Source organism: Poecilia latipinna, unplaced genomic scaffold (assembly GCF_001443285.1).
Source record: "Poecilia latipinna isolate Pla-1442-1.1 unplaced genomic scaffold, P_latipinna-1.0 Scaffold1318, whole genome shotgun sequence".
Classification (NCBI taxonomy): Eukaryota; Metazoa; Chordata; class Actinopteri; order Cyprinodontiformes; family Poeciliidae; genus Poecilia; species Poecilia latipinna.
In genome coordinates, this window is record NW_015113934.1 from 301,207 (window position 1) to 325,865 (window position 24,659).

General features: G+C 36.6%; 1 protein-coding gene across 2 annotated transcripts in view; it reads left to right on the forward strand.

The window, feature by feature from the left end:
* gpsm1b (G protein signaling modulator 1b) overlaps positions 1-24,321 on the forward strand; it is a 28,299-nt gene extending 3,978 nt beyond the window's left edge. The window contains exons 1-14 of one of the 2 annotated variants that reach the window (XM_015055510.1): positions 6,715-6,917; positions 8,336-8,557; positions 9,620-9,755; positions 9,869-10,011; positions 11,221-11,344; positions 12,085-12,200; positions 12,322-12,477; positions 13,142-13,250; positions 13,347-13,461; positions 15,106-15,176; positions 15,293-15,463; positions 21,302-21,458; positions 21,582-21,787; positions 22,747-24,321. In XM_015055510.1, coding sequence (XP_014910996.1) covers positions 6,775-6,917; positions 8,336-8,557; positions 9,620-9,755; positions 9,869-10,011; positions 11,221-11,344; positions 12,085-12,200; positions 12,322-12,477; positions 13,142-13,250; positions 13,347-13,461; positions 15,106-15,176; positions 15,293-15,463; positions 21,302-21,458; positions 21,582-21,787; positions 22,747-22,947 — 2,070 coding nt within the window. In that variant the 5' untranslated portion in view covers positions 6,715-6,774 and the 3' untranslated portion in view covers positions 22,948-24,321. Of the gene's footprint in view, positions 1-6,714; positions 6,918-8,335; positions 8,558-9,619; positions 9,756-9,868; positions 10,012-11,220; positions 11,345-12,084; positions 12,201-12,321; positions 12,478-13,141; positions 13,251-13,346; positions 13,462-15,105; positions 15,177-15,292; positions 15,464-21,301; positions 21,459-21,581; positions 21,788-22,746 lie in introns of those variants that run through there. The other variant, XM_015055511.1, reaches the window with a different exon arrangement.
* Positions 24,322-24,659: the final 338 nt, after the last annotated feature.

The following is a 24,659-nucleotide window of genomic DNA, read 5'->3' on the forward strand; positions in this document are numbered from 1 at the left end:
GTTGGGTTTCTTCTAAAGGGGGTTTTGGTGTAGCGGGCCCATTAAAAAAAAAAAAAAAAAAAAAAAAAAAGAAAGCCAATATACTTAAAGGGCTTTTAATTTTTTTGTTGTTGCCTTGTTTTGCATATTTCTCTGTCCTTTCACGTCATTCGTTTTTGCATATGAGCACGTTTTGTCTAGAAGTTACCTTAGTCCTCCAGTCCTTGGTGTTTGTAAGTTACTTACCTATCATTTTGTTTTGTCAACCATTAGGCTAATCATGTCACCTCTAATTATCAGTATAGCCTCACAGACAAACTCCCAGTCATAGGGCTTAATAATCATGCCTCTGGGTTAATTACCATGCCTCTGGGTAATAAAACAAGCCCTGATAAATGGTGACTGGCTGTTAAGATGTAAGGGAAAAACGAGGTCCAACATGTTGACTTTCAGCTGGCAGACGCTTCTTCCATTGTTTGCCAACAGTAATCCTCCTGGTATCCTCTTATTTAAGTCTCAACCTTGTTTTGGGATGCTACAGACAATACATGCACACTCACTGTGGAAAGGTCATGTGTCCACCCCCTTATGCTGGTAAAATTAGAGGGGAAAACAGCATTGCTGTGATTAGCACGCTTAAATATAATTTGTGTGTCATTTTGTCAGGGGGGCACACCAACCTTGCAGGCTTTTATGAATGTCACATCTCAAGTCAACACTCAATTAACATTCCAGGCAGCCTAATCTGTGGAGCAGACAGTGAACAGTGCAGTGCCACAATGTGATTTTGGTTTTGCAAAACGATCTGTGTAATTAAAAAAGGTAGCCCTTAAAATCCCTTTGAAAAAAAAAAAAAAAAAAAAAAAAAAAAAGATTGACTTTCAATTCAGTGGTATGAACAACTTTATGGGTTCAAAGATCAACTGCAATTTTATTTTCCCTTCGCTGAATATGTTAAAAACATTTAAAAAAAAAAAATAAAATACCCAATATATATAATTCACGGTATCGAAGCATCAACTTTAAAGAGTGCAATATACAGTAGCAATAGCAACAGACTGTAAAATTTCATGCTATTAACAATACCTCATTAAATATTTCAAACACTTACTTCATCCAAACCCATTTCAGTTTACATGTATCGTTATTGTTTACTGTCATGAAATATAACTACTTTTAAGAGGCATTGGTCAATATGAAATTGTCACAGTTAAAATAATATATTACTGTGTATAGGCAAACATCAAACAAAGATGTACAACATGATCTAACAGTGTGTATTTTAAACAAAAAAGGCAGCTATTGTGCTTCATACTACACACTGAGTAACATATATAACATATATAGTAACATATCAACTATTGGCGCTGTTTACATTTATTTTTTCTGTTTTTAATACAAAAGCAAAAACGTACAATGAACACTTGTTAAATTTAGTTTTTTTCAAGTGCCTTTTGTGCAGAGTTTTACTATTTTAGATCCTGTCCTTAAAGAGCAGCTCTACTAGAGTGATATTAACTAGTTTCTCAATCAGATTATCTTTATGGATATCCAGCCTTCACTTGGTAGGTTACTAGTAGCTTGTCAGATTTAGTGTTAAAACACTGTTACTTTAAGAAGAATGGTGTGTTATGTTACTTTACTTGTATCACACCATCCTTGTTTTTCATTAATAGCAACGTTTGTTGGTCTTGTCACCAAGAAAAAAGAGGAATGCTGGTAGATTGGGGAAGGAGAGAACGGGAGTTTTAATCCAAATAAGTAAAATTAAATAAAAAAAATAAGTGATTTTGAAACCCTAACTTTTTAAAACTTTGATCGAGGCAGTTGGTCCAAGATTAGCTGGGTTGTATTGCTAATAGCAGTTAGCCTTAATCTGAGCACATGAATTTATAATTTCCATTGGCTTTCCAGCTTGCAAGAGGAATAGTCTTAAATTGTATTTGCTGTAAATGCTGCATACGTATTCTAGCTTTAAAGCTACTGGTGCCCACTTTAAATCATACTCAGATTTCTCAATATATTTTGCATCTTGTGGGATTTTTCTGTTTGTGGCTGCAGTCTGCTTATTAACTCTAACAGCGTTTAAACTTTGGCGTTACCTTGTAAATGGTTGGTGTCAAAATTTCCACAGAGTTCCCCCTAAAGGGAACGAAAATAGTACATGTGGTCCTTTGACCAGAGCTTGAGATCCTTGGTTACATTGAAAACATTTTAAGCTATGCAAGACACTTTAAACTCCTTAAACATTCAGTGTTAGCTACTTTTCTAATAAACATTGTAAGCTGAAGCAAGCAGCCAATAAAAGCCTCATCATAAAAAAATCAATGATACAATCATGTCATGTTTTATGGTCAGAAAGGCACTCAGAGAAACAAACAGCTGAGGGAAAAGCAGCTTGGCATTCTTGCTTCCTACTAAACGTATTAACATTTAATCACCATGTTTTAAACCACATCCTCTCTCAAATTTTATACTTTATCTGCTTTTTAGATTTCGGAACAACTCCTGAGAGAACACATTTTCTTCTAATTTTTACATAATTTCCTTTCAGGAACGTGAAGGACATATTTTGATCCTATTCCAAATAATTCAGCCACTGAAAACATGGCTGAGACGAAACACAATGACAAGGTGGCGAAGTGCACCTTTACAGGAGATTTGAAGAACAGAAGAAAGAGGCTCTGTTTTAAGAGAAAAATACTGCGTGAGGAAAAACATTCCTGGAGTTTTTCTTTAGTTCCCCTGACAACTGGCCATGGTAGACTGTAATTATGGCTGTATTACTACTCTGAGCACAGGGTTTCATAGACATGCCAACAGTCATGTGGAGCTTTTTAAAATGAAATGGTAAAAAAAAATAAAAAAAAAAAAAAATGTTAATCACCAGAACAGTCGGTGTATATAGACTGTTTATTAAGTGGAAATGACAATTTGAGTATTCTCTAAAATATAGGCCTACTACTGTCTTTATAGAGATGTCTTGAACTATATTTTCTCAGAAGGATCTTCTGTCTTATGCTAATACTTTGTTACAACTGACAGATGCTACAGTGGTGTGTTACAAACGTTATTCAAATTGATTTGCCAAATCGCAAACCCTCCATTGACTGATTTTATTACGGCTGACATACACCAGCATGTACAGGATTAATAATGAAAGTAATTAAGTGCACAGTCAAAAAAAAAAAAAGATCCCAATTGTAGGGTTGAAATTGCTTCATATTGTATTGCATTTGTATCCTTTTTACAAATTTGCTGTTTAGAAACATATTGAAAAGTAAAATGATTTCTGCCTGGTATGGTAATAAAACATGAACATTTTAATGATTGAGGCATTTTTATAAAAAAAAAAATAAAATACAGCAATTAAGAACTAATGCGTCCTCTTAAACTTGCTGTGAGAGACACTATTTTTAGTTTGGTGATAACTTGACTATATAGCCTTTACAAGGGGATTTGCTTTTGACTGGGCAACATTAATAGACTTGCTTCTAACCAGCTTCTTTCACAAGCAATTTTGTTCTATCTTTTGGAAAGTTTACCGACATAAGTGTGACACAAACGCTCACTTTTAAGTGTTCATTAGAGGATAAAAGGGGAGAGCTTTCTGCTCATATCTGATGTAACTCAAACCACAAAGACTGAAAGCCAATAAAGTCCTGCCATAGAGAACAAAGAAATTGGTCAGTGTTTTGTTGTCTTAACTTTTTTCTTTTTTATGTGCTCACAAATCTGTGTATGTGTTTCACAGTGATTTTGGTCTTTCTGTTGCTTTTGTTTTGTCTTTGATGTTATTTCTCCATCACGCGGTCAGTTAGTGTTGTTTATTTATTTATTTTTACATATTTTATTATTTAGTTGTGTTTGAGATGAATTATTTCTCTTCCATTTTTGTCTTTTTCTGAAATAGAACCTCTTTTATTAACTGCAATAATATTCATGTTCTGTTCCCCGTAATCCACTTTTATTCATTTCTACATTCTTTCCATTTTACTGCAGAAGGGATAGTGCTCGACATCACATTTTTAAAAAATATTTTCTTAGCCTTTTCACTTTCTAAGCTCTGTGGATTTGTCAAAGTTATGCAAGCTTTTTTTTTTTTTTGAGAGTTTAACCACTATAGAATATTTGAGTTCTTGCTTCATTTGGGAAAAAAAAAAAAAAAAGCTAACATCATAAAAGTTTAAACTTCTTTGCCAACTAACTTGATTTTTGTTTCTTGCATAGAAGAGACTAGACTGGGGTTTTTAAACGTGTTCTTTTGTAACATTATGTTCTTTCATTGGCCTTGTGGCTTTCCTCCCTCAGGCTACGGCTGCTGATGCCTGCTGCATCTTCTATTTTGTTCTTGTAGCCTTGACGCAGTCGAGGCTTTTGTGAGCATATTTTATTTATTTATTTTTTTGTGAAGTGTTACCATCTGTTTTTCTTACTGGAATTTTAATTTCAAAGCCTCAGAGTATCCATGTAAGAGTTCCACTAGTAAAAATATTTGTTTTACTATTTTTGGTGTTCTTAGAATTGGACTTTGCACATTTTTGAGGACTGTTCCCCGCAGTGATAATCTGATCTGCATAATTTCCACATTAAAGACTGTTTTATTGCCGTCAACTTATTTAATAATTTCCAAGCACATTATTTTTTTAACCTTGTCTTTGTAATAAAAGTGACGTTCCAATGTTACCTGTGAAGCCTGAATCTGGCGCGACATTGTTTTAATCTAGTACACCCTGATATTCAGTTTGCTTAAAGAATGCTGTTGCATTTTATTACTGAATGTTTCTAATTAAGAAAAAAAAACAAAATAGCATCAAAACACATACATGTGTGTTGCCAGTATCATTTTGTACATTGCACATATTAGGATAAAGGGTGTTGAATGCACAGAGAGCTTTTTTTTTTTTTTTTTAACCTTTTCTTTGAGGAATATCCCATTGAGATTTACAATCGCTCTCACAAGGATTCCTTGGCCAAGACTCACAGCAATACATGGTTTCAATCATGTAAAACACTAGCATCCAATATCGCATGCCTTAAATTAATTGAGACTAGCTTCTTCCATTTGAGATCAGTTTGCAGTTGATTCAAAAGAATTGAGCAGTAAACTGAAATTACTACTTCTCAAAAAATCTCTGATGCTGATAATAATGTTTCGTGCAACTGAAGATGATGTATTGTATGTACAAAGGACAGGAGCTAAATAAGCCAGTTTTCAAGGCTGTGCTCTAATAGCCTTGTAAACTGGAACTCGCTGGAGGACATATCGAACCTGAACATGCAACACTGCGAGAGATTGGTGATAAGTCCTGGAGCTCCATGGCAAACAGAGCGCAGTGACTAATGCTTTGTAGCAGGTGTCCAAACATGCCCAAAGATTGCATGCTCGTATAAAACATGTAGCAGCAACTAGTTGCTTTTTAGCCCTAAAATGGAGGAAAGACTTAATGCAAGGATAAGTGTGTTTGATAATAGATGGACATTCAAGTGCGACACAAGGTGAAGGACTCGGTACTAACCTCAGAGGTACACCATTAGTTTGAGAAAGGTGGACTGTTGAGCTTTTGATTGAATTATAGAGTCCTGCACTGTGGTGTGTATTAGTTGAAAAGTTAAATGGATCATTTACCACTTATTAGGGCTGCTGCAGTAATGTTATGCAAATGCAGCTTTTCCTTAAAACCATATAGTGAGTTGGTTAAAATGTTGATTAAGAAAAATCAGTTGTTCGCTCCCTCTGCCTGCAGCAACAGTTATAACAATTTGAAGTTTTCTCAAGGTAAGCCAGTCAGATTTCCATGATTTATCCCATATTTTATTTTGCTTTCTGTGTAATTCTGACAGTTTCGCTGTAAGCCTTGCAATGTTAAGGTAGTTTTATTCTGAGCTTCTTCTGACCTGATGTGTGAGAATATTAGGTTTTGGCATAATGTTTTCTCCAATTAAACCTTTTCTACATTAACCCCGATGACATCCTTGCATTTGTGTTTATTTTGCCACAATGTATTCATTCAATAGGTCCTTAGGCCTTAATTAAGTCCGTCTTTGCTGTTGACCTAATTATCTTTGTGCCCGGGTCAGCAGATGGGTGGATTACTGTGGGCCACTCACTTCTCTGAACTCTAGTAAGAAGGTGCAGGTCACTGGATTAGTCGTGTTCCTCTCATTCCTTTTCTCTTTCTGAACGGGACAGCGGGCAAGTTTAAAAGTAATGCTGTAGTTGTAGTGTAACTGAGCTCATCTCTGCTGTAACCTGGAACATTTTATGTTAAGATAAAGAGGAAAAGGGGAGGATTCATTTTGGTTATGCATAGTAACAGCAGAAAGAACACCAGGAGACTTTTTTAATAGACAAAATGAATCATTTTTGAAGACTTCTGAAGAGTTTTTTATATTATTTTTTGCAATCCATATCTGGTGCTAATTTTTTGTCGAATTTAAAACGATTCCCTTTTGACTGTTTTGGCTTAAAAATGGAACTATTCAGTCTCTTTTTGGAACAGGCATCAAGACTTCCAAAGTGGATGTTATTGCTGATTGTTCTTGGATTGTGGCCATGACTTTCAGTTCCAACGTCTGCGCATTGCTGGACATTTTCCAGCTTTCTGGATTTTGTTGGAGCGATTTGAGGCTCTGTGGGATTTGTATGGAAGGACAGCTGGTGCTTTTGTTTTTCTTCTTTCAGTTTTGGAAAATCAACTTTGTGTAAACCCCCCACCACCACCACCAAAAAACAAAACTGATCTTTTTAATTTTTTAGTTGGGGAAATTTTCTTAAACATTACTCTCATCACAATGGAGCCGTGTCCTCTGACTGGAGCAGAGAGAGCCGTGTGCAGACTTGTCCACCATGGACCCCGACCACAGTCTATGATAAAGCCTTTGCGCTTGGAGCTCCAGGTGTACGTGGATAGGATGCGAACAAAGCAAAAACACAGGTGCTGTTTATGTGGATGGGGTCATTTTAGCACTTTGATGTAATATTTTGAATCACATCTAGGACTGTGATTTATTATTTGGACAAGTAGAGAGAATTTAATCAGATAATGATGTTTATGCAAATTAATGTTAATGAAAAGCTGAGTCATAAATTTAGTGTAGGAACCATGGACTGAATATTCAAAGAGATCCTTCAAACGTTCTAAGAATGCATAAGAAACCTCATCCTTATTCTCTTCTTTGGAATAAGGCTCTTTGGAAAACAGATCAAATTCAAGGACATCCACCGCCTAACTCTGTATTCAACGCTATACCCTTTTAGGGATACAGCGAAACTGAAAAGCTTCCTATAAATTCTGGATTAGATGTTGTCTGATATAAGATTCTCAAGCTGTGAAGATAATCCTTTGTAAACATATCATCATAAAGATGCAATTACTTTTATGTAAAACTGAAAAGCAGCAAATATTCAGTCAAGTTAACAAAAAGACATTACCCCTCCTTTCATTTACATTTATATAAAATCATATCTGTCTCTCTTACAAGCGAGGGAATTGTGTAGAAGCCTCTTTTCAGACATTGTTCAGCAACTCTATGCTTCATACAGCCTGAAAATAATCTTCAGTACTTTCTCTGGAATCCTATTAAAAGAACTATTAAAAGAACATACCTTTTTTTTTTTTGGGAGTAAAGTCTAACATTACTTTGCTGTAGGAACCATGAAAGAATATCAGCTTGTTAATTTCACTTGCTGATAGGCCAAGTAGGGCTCAGAAATAATGGAGAACATGAAATGGCTTGTGGATGTTAAGCTGCTGGTGCTCCACCGGTCTACTTCTTTTCTCATCTTTACAATATTTGCATGTACTGTATATTAGCATTAGAATCTGTATGAGATGTCAGAATCGAAGCATGGGAAAGTTCCTACACATGGCCAAACTGACAGTCATAATCAAAAAAACATGGAACTTGAAGTGTAAAAGCCAAACAAGTAATAGTTCTCTCATTAGCATTTTACTATTGCGATTTTGCACACATTGATATTGCAAGGAAAGTTGACCTTTTAAGGTCTTTTAAGCTCTAATGTGCTGCTCAAAGTAGAAAGCAAGGTTGCTTTCAATTCCATTTGCTGCGTCACTGGAGGACGGCTGTGTTGCTCCAGAAGGCAAACTGATGCAAACACTGATGAGTGAAAAGTGCAACATCTTCTCATGGGGGTTCAGCTTTGAGCTTAGACAGAGTTGCTAAGGCAACAGTCCACAGAAATGACTACAGAACCTGTTGTCATAGTGATACCACCAGCTTAAGATGTTGCACCTCCACTTCAGTAGCATCTGTGTTACTGTAAATGGTCATGGGCTGCATAGTGTAGACCAGGTACATGTGAGCTGATATCTGACTTGTTTCCATCTTTCAGAATGGAGGCCTCTTGTTTGGAGTTGGCCTTGGAAGGTGAGCGGCTGTGCAAGGCGGGAGACTTTAAAGGAGGAACAGCGTTCTTTGAAGCAGCCGTGCAAGTCGGCACAGAAGACCTGAAGACCCTCAGTGCCATCTACAGCCAGCTTGGCAATGCCTACTTCTACCTCAAGGAGTATGGAAAAGCCCTGGAATACCACAGACATGACCTAACCCTGGCCAGGTGAACAGTCAGTTACTTACATTTACAGTTGCTTTAGCTGAACGCAAATATGCTTTTGGTATATTACTAACGAAATGAACAAAAATGTTGGTTTAAAGTATGCAACACAGTGTAGTTTTTTTTATAAAAAGTGTAAACATTTGTACTTCAGTAGTTATAATTGTAAGTCACATATACATTTATAGATGCTATCTGTGTAGACATCTACATTCGATACAAAAAGGAGAGTGAAAGGTAACGCTGGGTCAGCCGGTCAGTTTCATCGATGAGATTTTACGCTAATTACTGGCCTATAGATGTTTTACGCTCTCAGGGTTACTGCATATGAAACATGAATTCAGTATTTTTAAGATATAAATAAATATAGAAAAGGAAAAATCATGCTTATTTCCAGACTTTATTACCTCGTGTCCTTTCCCTGCATCCTTCCATATTTTTTTCTTCCCTTTGCATCTTTATTTCTTCACATTACTTCCTTCTCTTCCTTCATTGCATCCTTCCCTCCCTTCTGTCCTTGCTTTTTTGCTTTCTTCACCTTCCTTCCTTCCGCTGTGTTATCATTTAATTTATTTTGCCTAGAAACAGACCAAGAAGTGAGAGAATCCATAGTACACTGCACACAGAATTTCTCCAACCTGACCTGAACTCGGGTCACTCTTTTTACAGATTATTGCACAGTTGGACACGAGCAGAGAATAAGAAAATCTAAGTTATTGACTTTGAGTCAGACCGTGAGAAATATTTTATAGTAAAAGTTGACTACAAGCAGGATATTTAGCTCGTTAGTAATCCGGTCTCCTACAGTGAGTGCAGCTGGTACTTCAGCAGGGAAGTGATTAAACACCCCTGGGAGATTTACCTTGTTACATTACAGTCTCACTGGGGAGCACTGGGACTTGGTCCCTGAATTAAGCAGATAAACTGCATACATACCATACAACATGTCTAACGAACTGCATTTTAATACCTTAATACTAATTATTTGACGTGCTGATTAACATCCGAAAGTTTTTTTTTTTGTTCCAGATTGCGAATGTAGAAATGTGTTGTTAATTTTCTCAGAACCATAGGTGACAGAATTGGAGAAGGAAAAGCTAGCGGTAACCTTGGTAACACTTTAAAAGTGTTGGGGCGTTTTGACGAGGCTGTTGTCTGCTGCCAAAGACATCTGGATATTTCTCAAGAGCAGAGCGACAAGGTAAAGTGTTGCACCGTATACTGATTAACAGAGATGCATAAACACAATTAACCCGTCTTGCAGGATCATATGCTTCGTGATCCAACTTGTCTCTTCTTACTGTAATGCTGCAGGTTGGAGAAGCGAGAGCACTGTACAACATTGGAAACGTGTTTCATGCAAAGGGCAAGCAGCAGCTGTGGGGCTGCACCCAGGAGCCAGGCGAGCTGCCCTCTGATGTCAGAGAGACACTGCAGAAGGCTACAGGCTTTTACGAGTATGTATTAATAATATAACGTATCCAATTATAGTTTTGCATTATTGCGTATTTGTTTTTTGTTATTGAGCTTAAACGGTAGCAGGTAGTACCATTTGTTTGAATGACAACTGAGGACTAAGAGTTGTACACATGTCTTACCTCATGTTGGAGGTAAGCCTTTGGGCTTTTTTTTTAAATGATGTTTTCAGCATAAAGCAAAAATGGCAAAAGCTTTCAAAATTAAACATGTTAAGCTATCTAATATAATTATGAGTAATTGCTTAAAAATGTACAAAATACGTGAACTGTTACACAATTTTATTAAAAATAAAATTTTCTGTTTACTATATACAGTTTACATGTAATAAATTAGTGGCTGGAGAAACAACGTGGTCTTCAGTGTAAATGTTCTAAAATGATGATTTAAATTATCATCTTATGCAAAAGTCCAAGGAGCTCTAGCTACATACTGAATGTTCATAAATACTCCACAGTGTCACTCCCCCCTAAAGAAAATCTCCTACCTGTTTAGATAGGTATAGATTGTGCTACAAATGTTCATGGATATCATAAATGAGCCCAGAACATCCACTGAGGACCTGCAAGGTGTAATGAGAACCAACCAATAGACAGAAGTTGAAGCCTTAAGACAGAACCCATCCTCATTTGCATAATGAGGTAGAAATACATGATGTAAAATTAGACGGGAACATGTAAAACAAAGAAAGAAAAAAAATGCGAGGAAATAAAATGGGGATAAAAACAGGTAAAAGATTAAAGGGAGAAATTAAAGGGATAACTTAAAGAGACTTTAATGCATCTATAAGTAAAAGGGAAAAACTACTAAAATTATTCTTTATCCAGAGCATTTTATTTTCTTAGTCATATAACTTAAAGGCCAATATACATTTTTAAATTTGAGCAAAACAAAAAATCTTGGAGAAAAAATGTGTTCCCATTACCATACTCTGTTTTGTAGTCAATACAAATAATGTTTGTAACCCTAAATAATCTAGACTTATGTTATGGTTTGTTTTCATGCAAGATTGTGAGGAGAAAAAAGCTTGTCTTTCTCTATCGTTTATGTAAATATTTGGTTTCAACTGTATAGATTAACATTCTAGTACATGTAAAAATAAACAGTATAAAAATGTAAAGGACACGGAAGATATCGCCTGATAAATGTCTTTTCAATCATTTTACTAATGGCTGTTCTTGTTACTGCAGGATGAACTTGTGCTTGGTGAAAGAACTTGGCGACCGAGCAGCTCAGGGGAGAGCGTACGGAAACCTGGGAAATACCCACTACCTGCTGGGGAACTTTGTTGAAGCTATTAAGTTTCACCGTCAGGTGAGAGGTCAACTCAGAGACAAACAATACAGTATGAGTTTTGTTCCTGCTGAGAGACGTTCCTCATAGGACTTTGTCTTGTTTAAATGTGAGGTTGACTAAAATTTTACTTGCAAAATACTTTAACTCATCAGTTCATCTAGGAGGAGGAGGGGACTGATATTTGTGGAATTTATTTTAAAGTTATCATTTACATATGTGCTTTTCTTAAAGCAAAAAAAAAAAAAAAGTATGCATTTTTGATAAATGCAAGGGTAAGACTAAACTGAATGCATTTTGTTCTGCGTAGCAAAATCTGCCTTAGCATGCAGAAAGTGTTCTACTTACTGAAACAAGAAGAAAATTGGTTTTGTGATGATTCATTGAAAAGTGTAGCTCAGTAACTCGTCTTGTTTTCATGTCACTCATCATTTGAAACCTTTTCTTTTCTTTTGTGAGAAGCCCGCCTTTCCTATTACAAATCTATCAGGATGCAACAGAGCAGAACATGGTGCCTGTAAAAGGAAATAAAGGGGTGATTTGATCCACTAGTGCTGCAGAAACCCCTTTTTTAGGTAATGGAAAGAGGCCCAGCATAGCTTAACAGTTGAGCTACTTTTACTTGTGTATGCTCCATCAAAAAATAAATAAATGTGATTAAATAAAGCCAATAACGTATGGACTAAATGTTTTAATATTGGTAAGATGAAATCCAAAGTTCTGAAAAATGGTTTTTGAGCGTGTTGTTCTGTCATTTACAGCGGTTATCCATCGCGAAGGAGTTTGGGGACAAAGCAGCTGAACGTCGAGCTTACAGCAATCTTGGCAATGCCCTGATATTCCTGGGACAGTTCAACACAGCCACTGAATATTACAGGTGAAGAAAGAGTGCAGTCTCACATCTAGTAGAGGAACATCAGAGTGAATCTGGGTTAATCCCGATGCATGTCCCAACCCATTAAAAGCTAAAGGATTTCCATCCATCCATCTCTTCTCAGAAAAACTTTGCAGCTGTCCCGGCAGCTGAGGGACCAAGTGATGGAGGCTCAAGCATGCTACAGTTTGGGAAACACTTACACACTACTGCAACAATATGAGAGGGCTATAGACTACCACCTGAAACATCTGTGCATAGCCCAGGAGCTCAATGACAGGTAAACGCAAAAAATACCAGGTGTCATGAATGCATTTATTGGGATTCTCCATATAACTAAAGGATCGACAATAGCAGGATCTCATATTATCACGTTAATAAACAGCAAAACATAATGCCAACAACCAAAGATCCACACAAAGGAAGTCAGTGCGTCATGTTTGGTTTTTTTTATGTTAAGTGGTGTTTTTATGGGACATAGCTGCTAAAATCGACTCACAATTTGCAGTGTTGAAAATGCAAACAAGACAAAAGTATTTTTTTCAGACATGTCTGTCTGTATCTCATTGGGTCTGCTGCCAGTTCAGTTTCATTCCTCGCCACATGTGGTTGTGAAAAGTGAGTGAAAAAATCTCTTTTTGTCCCGTTTAGATCCATCACTTTATGATTTCCTTTTTTATTTAATAGACTTGACAGCAAAAAAATCAGAATGATCTTGAGGCATTTCCAACTTTTATGTAATTTAGTGCAAAATGGCAAGATCAAATAATGGACTAAACAGGCATGCCAGATGTTGGAACATTTTTTATTTATTTTTTTTTTGTTTTGCTGGAGTAATATTCAGTGTTCGTCACTGAATACCACAAAAAACAAGTCATGATTATTAACGAAAATGCTTAACTTGACTATGATTGAGTAGTCTGTGTTGGTTTTGTTTTTGATAGAGTTGGCGAGGGTCGTGCCTGCTGGAGCCTAGGAAATGCATACGTGTCTTTGGGAAACCACAAACAAGCCCTCCACTACGCCCGAAAACACCTGGACATCTCTAAAGAAGTAGGACACTTTAAAAATCTCAGCAGTCCAATGCAGCCCGGTGTGAAGCCATTTTCTCGAACCCCCTCTGTCTTGTTGCCTCTTTGTTATCCTCAGATTGGAGACAGAAACGGGGAGCTAACAGCCAGGATGAATGTGGAGCAGCTGATGGAGGCTTTGGGAGTCAATGAAAGTGATCTTTCTCCCTCCAGTTCGGAGTTTGAGATGCAAGGTAACACCCAGGAAGTAGACTGCTTTTTAAGAAATATGGACGTCTATTGGTTTTTCAAGTACTTTTCACAGATGTAAGGCAAGTGTATGTTTTAGTGGCCGACTCTTTAAGTTGAGCTAAAAGTTTTTTTATTATAACATGTAATTTTGTAATGAGGTTCAGTCCTTTTAAGTGCACTAATCAGAATTTTATATCTTGACCTCTGTATCCCAACCTGCTGGCACAAATTTCTATTTCACAAGCATAATACAAGACATTTTGAGAAGAGCACTGTAAATGTTTCTTTTTCTAGCCTGTTACTGCTTTTAGCAGTAATTATTTATGATAAGAGCATTGCTTGTTTCATGCCCCGTGCGTTAAAGCGGTCCCTAAAACATAATCTTCACCATCTTTTTTGATGTTTGGCAAGGCTGATTTTACTCGAACAGTAATTTCCATATGATTTACCTTAAAAATGTAGATCCATATTTCAGCTGATATTTCTAATAGGCTATCAACATTTCCAAAAGTATTGTGTTCCCTGACAGAGGTTAAAGGTAAAAAAACCCCCAAAAAACAATAAAACACTTTTCATCTGCATTACATTCAACCTTCCTCTGACTGGCCAAAAGTTCTGCCTAAGTAGCCCAAATAAACTGAAGCAATCTCTCAATATGTCATAAAAAATCATTTTAAACACCTTACAAAACAAAAACCTGCTGAGTCTTCTTTCTGCAGTAACAAGTTCTACCCTCAAAAGTGTTGTACTTGTGTATTGTGTGTTCAGTAATTGTAGAAATGTAGGATTTTTGAGTTTCTGACTGTTAAGCAGTAAGGAATGAAGCTGAAAATTATTTGATTCCAGTCAACAATTTGTTTTTTGGTGCATCTTTGTTTTTTCTAATTTTGAAGCGTGGATCAAGCGATTTGCTCAAGTAGGAAATTTAATGGCAAGATCCTTTTAGTTGGAGAAGCCACTATGTCTTGAAAATGTATATAAAAAAAAAAAGTTTATTCTGTGGCTAAACAAACTTTTGTGATCATTGTAAATTAGGAGAAGATGCATTTAGCACAGTTCTAAAACGTGCTTCACTCAATATTTTATGTCATCCCCTTTTAGTTTTGCTGTTTTCACAGTTAACCTCTATGTACACAAATTGGTTACATTAAGTTTAAAACCAACTTGAAGCAGGATAGTGTCTGTGTTATGTCTGAACTGAGGCTAAACATAACTTTCTATATCAAATCAAATGATTCAGCTGTTCACAAATTTGGGCATTTGAGCTTCCTAAAAAAAAAAAAAAAAAATAGACAGAAGCTGAGAAATCTCTTCAGTCCTCCTGGTCTGCATAGTGTCTGCATTCATGAACCCACCTCAGGGTAGAAACTGACACCCACATCAGACATTTCTAGCTTTGGAATCACAGCTTGGCAAACAGATGCTTTATTTAGTTTGTCTGCCTGGTTGTTTGCCCTCCTACCCACATTGGTCATCATGAGACCACCGCTGAAATTACTGTCTAGTGGGGTGAAAAAAGATAAACAGATGGCAGCTTTCAGCCCAAGTTGGTTCATTTAAGACAGTGTGAGTCTCTAATGTTGCTAAATATCACATCTGAACTGTGATGTAACATTTATTTACATAATTTTTTTTTTTTTTTGCAGGAGCAAGACCCAAAATCACCAAGAGAAACAGCATGGACAGTGTAGAACTATGGAAGTACTCCTCAGACAAGGTGGCGTGTCTAATCTCACATGTTTTGCTGCTGAAATATGTTTTGTTTTTTTACTGTTTTTTTTTTTTTAACACTCTTGTTCATCTATCCGTCTCTAATGTGCTGCGTTGCCACAGAACGGTGACAACCAAAACATGGAAAATATGCAGAGAAGATCCAGGAATCAGCTGTCGCAACCTGGTAAAAGAAAAGGTTACCCGGACAGTCAGTCGTCTGATGAAAGGCCCTGGTTGGACTCCCCTGTTGACGCCGATGATATCACTGTTCAAGTTACACCTCCAGTGTCCGTAAGTAGTCACACCTTTACTGTTTTATCATGTTATTATGATTAAAAAACACATTCGCTAAGCTAGCTACAGCTTAGCTAGCTTAGCAACATTTTTAGAGATTTTGCAGTTGGTTTCCAATTGCCAAATTTGTAAAGCTCCGACCTGCTGACGTCAATTTCATCTGGTTCCAGTCTGTCTTTAAGAACTCTCAATAACAAAATGTACTTTTTTACTACCATTTCCATGAAGTGGATATGAACATAATTACAGATTTACACTCAAGTAAGACAATAATTTCTCTGAAACAGTTCAGTTTTTTTAAAGCTGTTGAATCTTTCGGTTTCTGCTTTGCTGAAAATCTTCAACTACACTAAAATAATCCAGGTTATATTGAAGAAAATTAAATACATCTGAAATGAGTTGCTGCAAATTTTAATTGCTCCTTTACATGTCCAATTTCCTTTTTTTTTTTTCTTTTCAGCTGCATTTAAAAATGCTAAAATGTCGCTTATGCGTATTCAATTTTTGTTTTCAAAGAAAATATCAGCTGTGTCCAACTTGATATGAAAGTCATTGATTTTGAATTCATGGATTTTCTGTTCATATATTTATGGATGCTTTATGGAAGCTTTCTGTAATAATCATTAATCATTTATCCACCTTATTTCTATAACTTCTGATGCTTTGCTTCTGGGCTAGAAATCTTAGATTTAATTGAACGCTCTGTTGCAGAACAAATACAGACAGAAAATGTGGGAATAGCAATTGTAGTTTAAATAAAGTGATAATATAACCATAGCTATACTTTCATCTTTAAAAGATTGTGTGGATGACCTGATAAAAATGGACTCTGATCATATATTCTAACACATTTAAATTAATCTTGGAGTGTGTAGTGGAAAGACAGAAGGGTGTCAAATTAAATTTCATATTTTTCTGGTGTTTTCTAAGCTTTTTTTTTTTTTTTTTCTAAGAGCACTTTAATTATTTATTGGACAATTTTTAAAAGGCAGTTTTCTCCCGTAGGTTGAGAATGCGGTCAGAGGCGTAAACACCAGAATGTTGTAAACTGTTTCGATCCTGTTTCACTGTGAATAAATGTTTAACACAGACTTCCTAAAGCCACGGGTTAAGCTTCATCTCATTGTAGGTGCAGCACTAAAGACACCTAAACAGCACACGTGGTTCTATCAATCTCCATGCGTTGGTTATCATTACAAGAACTTTAATGCATACCAGATAACAGAAGAGCTTCTTTGTATTTCCACCAACTTATTTATGAACAACCCACTGATGCAAAAAGTATAGAAAATAGCCAAGTCTTATTCTGGTGATAACAACACCCACACTAAATATTGTTGTCAGTCTGACCTGATATGGTTTTAGTCTGGGGTGTTCACAGATAGAAAGATCAGATCTGTAGTTTCCAACCGACTGATCACAAATTGGGGCCTCTGAGGCGTAAAATCAGACACTTTTTGTGCATTTTGAGCTTGAGCTCAAATTTTGCATTTTTTATATTTTAAGCTTAATTTGACATTTGACTTTTTTTTTTTTTAGCTTTGGTACTTTAAAATCACAAAAAGAGACTTGCTTCATTGGTGTTCTTGCTAACAATAGGGGGGGAAAAAGTATTTTAAATCCACAAACCTAGTAGATTTTATGTGGTGTTAAATGTGTACCAATTGGGGATTAGTTCCTCGGTACCCTCTGTAAAATGTCAGACAATTATTGCAGTCACTGAGGGCTCATCTTAGCAAAGACAAGATTCAGATTTCTTCTTGAGTTACACCAAGAAGACCTCAGAGACACTGACTCAGTTTAATTTCTTTCAAGGAAATATTAAACCAGTAAACCTTTTTGAATGTTCATTTCGTTAAAGTGTTCATTATGAAATTATGAAATAAACGTGCTGGCAACATTGTAACAATATCTTGTAGTTTAAGAGCAATTAGCAGTTTGCTGTGAATCAGAATGTTTAATGAATGTGCTCCGTCACAGCTGCTGGAGCCTCACACCCCTGCAGCACCTAATCATCTGCCAATGTGATGACATTAATTGTTGTAATCAGTTGTTCTGACAGGACTGAAAAACATGGAAATTACTTGTGTGCTTCATAATTGTTCATCTTAATTGAGTAGAAAATGAATTTAGATGTGAATCTTCTTCCTCTTGACAATGTTGAAGAGTACTCATTATTAGGTTTGACCATTTTTGGCAAGTTATGCATTGAGATGGGTTGCGATTAAAATCCTCTTGAGATTTTTTCACACCTTTACACGATTATTATACATGTAACACTACGCGCTGTTTTTGATATTTACATTTTTTTTCTTGTTAGAAATATATGAATTTTCTCCTAAAGGATTTTTATTTTCCAAAATGTTCTTAAAAAGGCATGCAATTACGAGACATTTTTTTCAATTGACAATTTTCCTAAAACGACATACATTTTGTGTGATCTACTTTAATTTCTTAGGACAGAAAACTTCCAAATCTCTAAGCTTAGTTTTTGGGAAAAAAAAATAAAAATAAATATATATATATATTTGTATTTGTATTTAATTTGTTCTGGACATGGACATTGGTAGGAGTTTGTCCTGTAATCGGGTTTGCCAGTTTGAATCCTTGCATTGTCGGTCTTTGCCTGCTGGTTGTAGTCAGAGGGCTGGAGGCACCAGTGCATTTTGTATTTGATGGTGGCAAGCCACAGCTGCCCTGGTGGAGTCAGAGTGTGAATGTGTGCATTGATGGGTGAACGGCTGAATGTAGTGTGAAGTGCTTTGGGGGTCGTCTGGTCTTGATAAAGTACTATACAAGTACAGTCTGGATGTATAACTTATTTCTCAATATTTATTTGGCTTGGCAAAATGCTGACAATATTCTCGGCTGAAGCATCTGAAGTGCTAAGCTAATGCTAGCATGCTACTTTTCTGTTTTCAGATATCTTGTTAATTTTGGTGGCAGTATATTCCAGTTAATGTTTTACACAGAAAATATTTTTTTTTTTTCACTGTTTCACAAATGTAATCCTCTGATTTGACCATGACATTTTCATGCAGACAGCTGTCTGAGCACAGCGTCCAAACAGATCATGTTGCATTGAAGCAGCCAATGCAGTGTCTCTTTCACTCTCAGAACGACGTGACCAGCTGTTTTTCATGAGCAAAAATATTTCCAAAAAGCAAAATATCTTTTCCAAACTCACCTAAAACTAATGGCATGACTCACTCATCATTCAGCTCTGCGAAAGCGCGGTAATGATTCCTTCATTTGATTCAGGTGTGTTATAGAAGGGGTGTAACAAAAAAACAAAAAAAAAAGAAGGCTGATGGCTCTCAAGGAGTGGAATTGGTCACCAAGGCATAGTTTTTATTTGCTGTTTAAGTTACAGGTTCTATGTTAAGTTGTGTGAGGTTGGCATATTTGGAGCATCGTCAGCTCTTATGGCCACAACCTGTCCTACCCCTGGTCTGTGAGGGTTGACGTAGACAAGGCGTCTCTTCTAAACCATCATTCACATTCTCAGTCAAATTCTTTTGTAGCTTTCTTTCCCTACTTTTCTCTGTCCCCTTTTCTCTCTCCCTCTCGATCATCACATGTTCTTTTCTCTTGTTCTGTCATTGTGGCCTACTTGACTAATTGGACATCACAAAGTAGGAAGTGACTAGATCCACAGAGAATCCATTGGGCCAAGGACACAGGACACAAATTACTAGAAGTCACACCAGATTAGACTTTTTGAAAAGCAAAAAAAATGCGTGGTTCCTCGTCAGTTTAGCGCATCTGATCCCTACTGGAATAGCCTGCTGCCAAGCATTGCTCGCATAACTACTCCCCCTGCATACATCTTTCTACCCTCCATCTCCCCTCCTCCCACTTTGTCCCCCACAGCTCTGCCTCTCAGCTGATAATGTGACCTTGATCGGAGAACTGGTACCCTCCCCACAGGGTCAAACGCTTAGCTTCCCATAATGAGTTGTTTTCCCACAGTGGGTGAACAGGACAAAAATGGCCTGCCAGAGATCTACATAGAGGGAGAAAGAGAGTGAGAGAGGGAGAGTGAAACTGAGAGACCGGAGAGGACAAGGTAGTATGCAGCTTAAAAGAGGCCTGGAATAGCGGACTAGCAGAGTCGAAGAAATCGGAGGCTAGTGGTTGTGTTTAGCAAAGGGAAGAATATTGAGTCTTTGGGCGATGGCAGAGAAGAAAGAGGTGTGAGCCAGACATGTGAACAGAGTGATCCAGAAAGAGTGGAATGCGAGATAAAGGCTAGACAACAACCTGCTGCTGGTAAGATGTTTCACTTTACTTGGAGTTTTTATACATTTTAAAAAGGGTAGCAGAAGGATATCTGTTTGCATTTTTGGCATAGATGTGTGGCTAACAGCAAGCTATGCCTTTGGAAATCTCAAAATAGGGCAGTTCAGATGAAAAACACAGGAAACGCAAAGGCATAAGTTGGAGACTACATAGTCCTAGCAGCGTTGTAGACCATGTAATGACATGCTAATGTTGAAGTGAAGCGGCCAATCCTTGGGCAGTTTCTGTACTTTCATAAGCACTTGTGCCATGATTTGTGCTACAACTGCTGTTTTTGAGATTGGAATTACTACTTAAAAATTTTGTTTTTTACAAATTTTAGGGGGGAAAAAATAAAATGGAGTTTGAAATTAACAGTAAAACTGACATCACAGCTCTTGTATGTTAAAAAGAATAGAATATTGTAATATTAGATACTTTAGTTACATTTTTTTCATCAGTTACTTACCCAAACCCTGCTTTCTCTACACTGTTGAGTCATCCAGCAAGTACCTCATCATTATTCTTACTAAATTTATCCATCTGGTTAATCCATCAGTATTTGCTGCCACCACCATAATGTTGGGGGAACATGTCATTTTTTGTAGTTGTCAGCATGTCATTTTAGATCATGCATCATATTATCAGAGTTGATCACCTAAGCTTTGGGTTTATGACTTAAAACTTGTGTTCTGTAAAGGCTTTGTAGTTTACCAATCCAAACAACTATCAGATAATTCACAGTGTTCAGCTGCAAGCTAAAAAAAAACAAACAAAAAAAACACAAAAAAAAAACAACATATAGAATGGCAGCATTTAGTTCACCTTATATCAATAACTGGGTTTTTAAATAATAAGAGGCTCCATCTTGTGTTACAACCAGGTACTACAGGAAATATGAATTACAATATATATATTGAAGAATTTATTTACAGAGGTTTTCCTATTCTGATATTGTTTAAGGAAATGGATTTGTAAAGCTATTATATATCAGTTACATAAAAGATGTTTGTAAACCAATTTGTTATGTTTGTCTGTTTTACAAATTACTGCAGCTTGAAATACCTCAGTATGGCAAAATGATGGTAGTTTTAGTCAAGGTTATTATAAAGTAACATTCTTAATCTTGTCCTTGCCAGGATTCATCAATGAAACAAGAATGGGATCATTGGACTTTCTAGCAGAGATAAACCCATCCTAAAAAATATATATTTTGTTATTGAGTGATTGACGATCTCATTTTCTTGGACAAGTAAAGACAATTAAGAATTTTAAATTTGTAGTGACTTTCTTTGCAACTACATCTACTGTATGTCTCTTGATATTTTCTTTATTTTGATCCATGCATATGTTCTCTTTTTGCATTGTCTGACATCCAGCGTCTGGGCTATAGGCGTTTTTATCAAAAAAGTCCACCATTGTGAGAAAAGTTTATTTTGCTATTATGAAAACACTTGAGGGTTATTTTATTTACTCATATGGTGTAGTTCATCATCTGGTGGCTCAGGAGAATGAAAACACATGATAAAGAGTGTAGTCATTTTTTATTTTCAGAAACTGGGCCGCGACCCCTCCGATGAAGACTGCTTCTTTGACCTTCTCAGTAAGTTCCAGAGCAGCCGCATGGACGACCAGCGCTGCCACCTTGATGAAACACAGAACGGAGATGACACAGAAGGTGCTGCCAACACATCCCTAAATGAGATGATAGGTCAGTTAATTTTTTTTCTTCATATTTTCAGTTTTAGTCAATGTGCACCTGGGGGGAGAAGCCAATCAACCTAAAACGTCACACCAGGAAGTCATTTCTGTGTTTTGTGTTATTTTTTTATAGATCCTGCAATTACCACATCCCCCCAGACTGAGGAGCTGTTTGACTTGATTGCTAGCTCTCAGAGTCGCCGCCTTGATGATCAGCGTGTTAGTGTTGGAAACCTCCCGGGACTTAGGATTACTCAGAACAACCTGGGACATCTGGTTGGTGAGGGAGATCATCAAGAACCCAGCGACGATTTCTTCAACATGCTTATTAAGTGCCAGGTCAGAACCCCATTCTTCTACGAATGCTAAAGTTAAATTGTCATAGAATGCTGAAATACATTAAAGACGTCAGGATTCCTGTGCAATCATAAAACTGCTAAACTGGAATGTCTAATTTTCCAAATCTGGATAAGTTGGAAAAATAACAAAATTATTATTATTATTATTTTAATTTACTTCAGGTTTACAACAAATGTCATCCTTGGGCACTAAATAAGAAAACCTGGTCCAATTCACTTGCAGTTGAATGAAGTGAATTCAGTATAATCCAGGCATGAAGGCAGATTAGGTGCAATGAGATGCCTGATCCTACATATCACACTAGACGTTCTAGCTCAGTTTCTAGCACCAGAAGTTATTTATGTAAGAAACCTCAGCCTTTGACTCATTGACTTTGATGGAATCCATCATCCTGAGCAAGCATGTGGTGACAGTAGCAAGAATGAGTTGTACATATTTTGAATCCAAAGAAAGGAATTGCAAGATTTAAGTTTTTCTGCAGCCAAGCATGTGTCATTTATCTTCATCTTGCCTATTAGTTGGTGCATCTTTCATAAAACTCACATTGATATAATAAACGTCAAGCTTAGCCAGTATCAGGATTTCTTTAATATCGTAACTATGTTGTCATCCCAGTCGGTGTGTGCAACAAGTACTGTTTAAAGTTCAAAAATTATTGGCTAACATTTTCCGAGTATTATGAACTTTCATTATAGATGCTAATGTCACAGCTTGCTTGTCTCATGGCAGCAGAGGTTCACACCAGATAAATGCTAAAGGTCAGAGTAATGGAAGAAAAGACGAAAATGGACATATACCGAAAGATATCGTCATTGAGTTATTTTCCGATATCATTGCCATCACGAGATTTTTTTAAGATCATGCCACTCTATTGCAAAGCATCCAGGTAATTTTATTCATATATTCTCGTTTAACTTCTTTCATTTTTCTGGCCCTAGTCCTCTAGGATCGATGATCAACGGTGCTCCCCACCAGAAGCAGGCCCTCATGCCCCCACAGTGCCTGATGAAGACTTCTTCAGCTTAATCCAGAGGGTACAGGCAAAGCGTATGGATGAGCAGCGTGTCCACCTACCCTCAGATGACCAGGACAGTTCTCAGTCCCCTGACCAGGAGCCACCTGGTGACTTTCCAAGCTAGGACTTGGTGAATAATGCTGCACAACTTGTCATGTCATTTAAAATAGAAAACAGTGGCGAAGGCAGGATGAACAGGCAGTAAAAAAAAAAAGAAAAAAAAAAAGGTACTGATGGGTGAGCTAACCTGTTAATTAATGAAGAGAGAAATTTCATGTGCAATAGGTGGTGCCCTGTTAAATGTTACTTGATGTATTATGTATAATGTGTGTAAATACGATGTTAAACAAAATGGGAGGCTCGAGGAGTCTGCAAGAAGTCTAGGGTGGCTTAACAAGGATGGGAAAAGTGTATATACTCAGTCTAATGCCTTAATCAGATGATTTTTCAGACCTGAGATTGTATTCCCCAGTGTCAAATGCATTTTTGAATGCACAGGTTGGGCATACAGTATGATGTGGAGAGCGAAACTTATAAAACGGTATAATTGCAACGGGAGGCGTGCACTGACGTTTGTAAACATGAAATATAATGTTTAGAAATTTAATTCCATTGTGCTCCGATTAATGCTGCTTAGTTTTATCCTTGATCTGTTTGTGGTTTCTACCACTTATAGTGTTATCTGTGCAGTAACAGTATTAGTGTGTTGGCCTTTGACAAACTCATTTGGTCATCTTGAGTTATTTTGCTAATTATTTTGATAAAACGCTTTTTTTTATCAACTGACAAAATGAGAAAATTGTCATTGTTTTTTGCATTAAAATTCTAATTCAAAATTTTCTAGACCAAGGTTAAAGGGCAAATTACGTACATAGCTTCTATATGGGTACAGACCAGCGTTGCTAATTTAACCTTAAATTCTTTGAATTTTTATTTTTTAGGTGATTTTTTTCAGTTGTCTGTGATTCTTTAGAAGATCTGGCAACCAATTACATTTCGCAGCTTTTATTTATTGGTTAAAAGCAAAGAGATGTTATGTTTCTGGTACGTATTCGTAGCACACTGCCTCAATGTGGTGAAAACTTATTGCATCTGTGAATTGAAGGGTGTGGTCTTTAATATGAGTGATATTGTGATTCAGCATCACAGTTCTGCATGATTACTTTGGTTGTGCTAATTATTGCTTTTATTATAAATGCTTTAGAATAATCGATTGCAGATAAGTGCATTTTTCAGTTTGTTGGTTATAAAGTACGAGAGTTGTATACCAGCCATGGGCTGGTGTAAGAATCTCAGGGTATAACCTTGAAGTAACACCCTGGGTTTGTGATATTACGAAATTTACATAAAATTTAAACTTGATCTCATTGCAATTACTTAAAACAGAAATGCAACAAGTAATCAAAAAATGCTACAAAATAATCTAACACTTTTATTGTTACCACCTTGGTATCAAAGATGCAAAATGCCTGCTAAATTTTGAAGTATTTCAAAAAGGGAAAAAAAAGAACTAGTTGTGCAGAATATTAGTTTATTTATCCTCTAGTTTCTGCCTGTTTTTTTTTTTTTTTTTTTTTTTTCCCCGTAGAACTGGTAAATTGTCTAATGTGTAAATGATAAAGAGCCCAGCCGACTTCCAGCCACCTGTATGCAGCAACAGGTGAGAGAGAGCTGACTTTGTGTTGCTGCTTCCTCAGTTCGCTCCCTGAACAAACTGGTTTCTCTAGCCCTTCTTGCAGCATCTCTTTAAGACTGACTTTAAACCACAGGAATAAGGTGGAATTCCTTGCAGTTTTCAAAGCATTTTTTTATTCTTTAAATGGTGGTATACTTTGA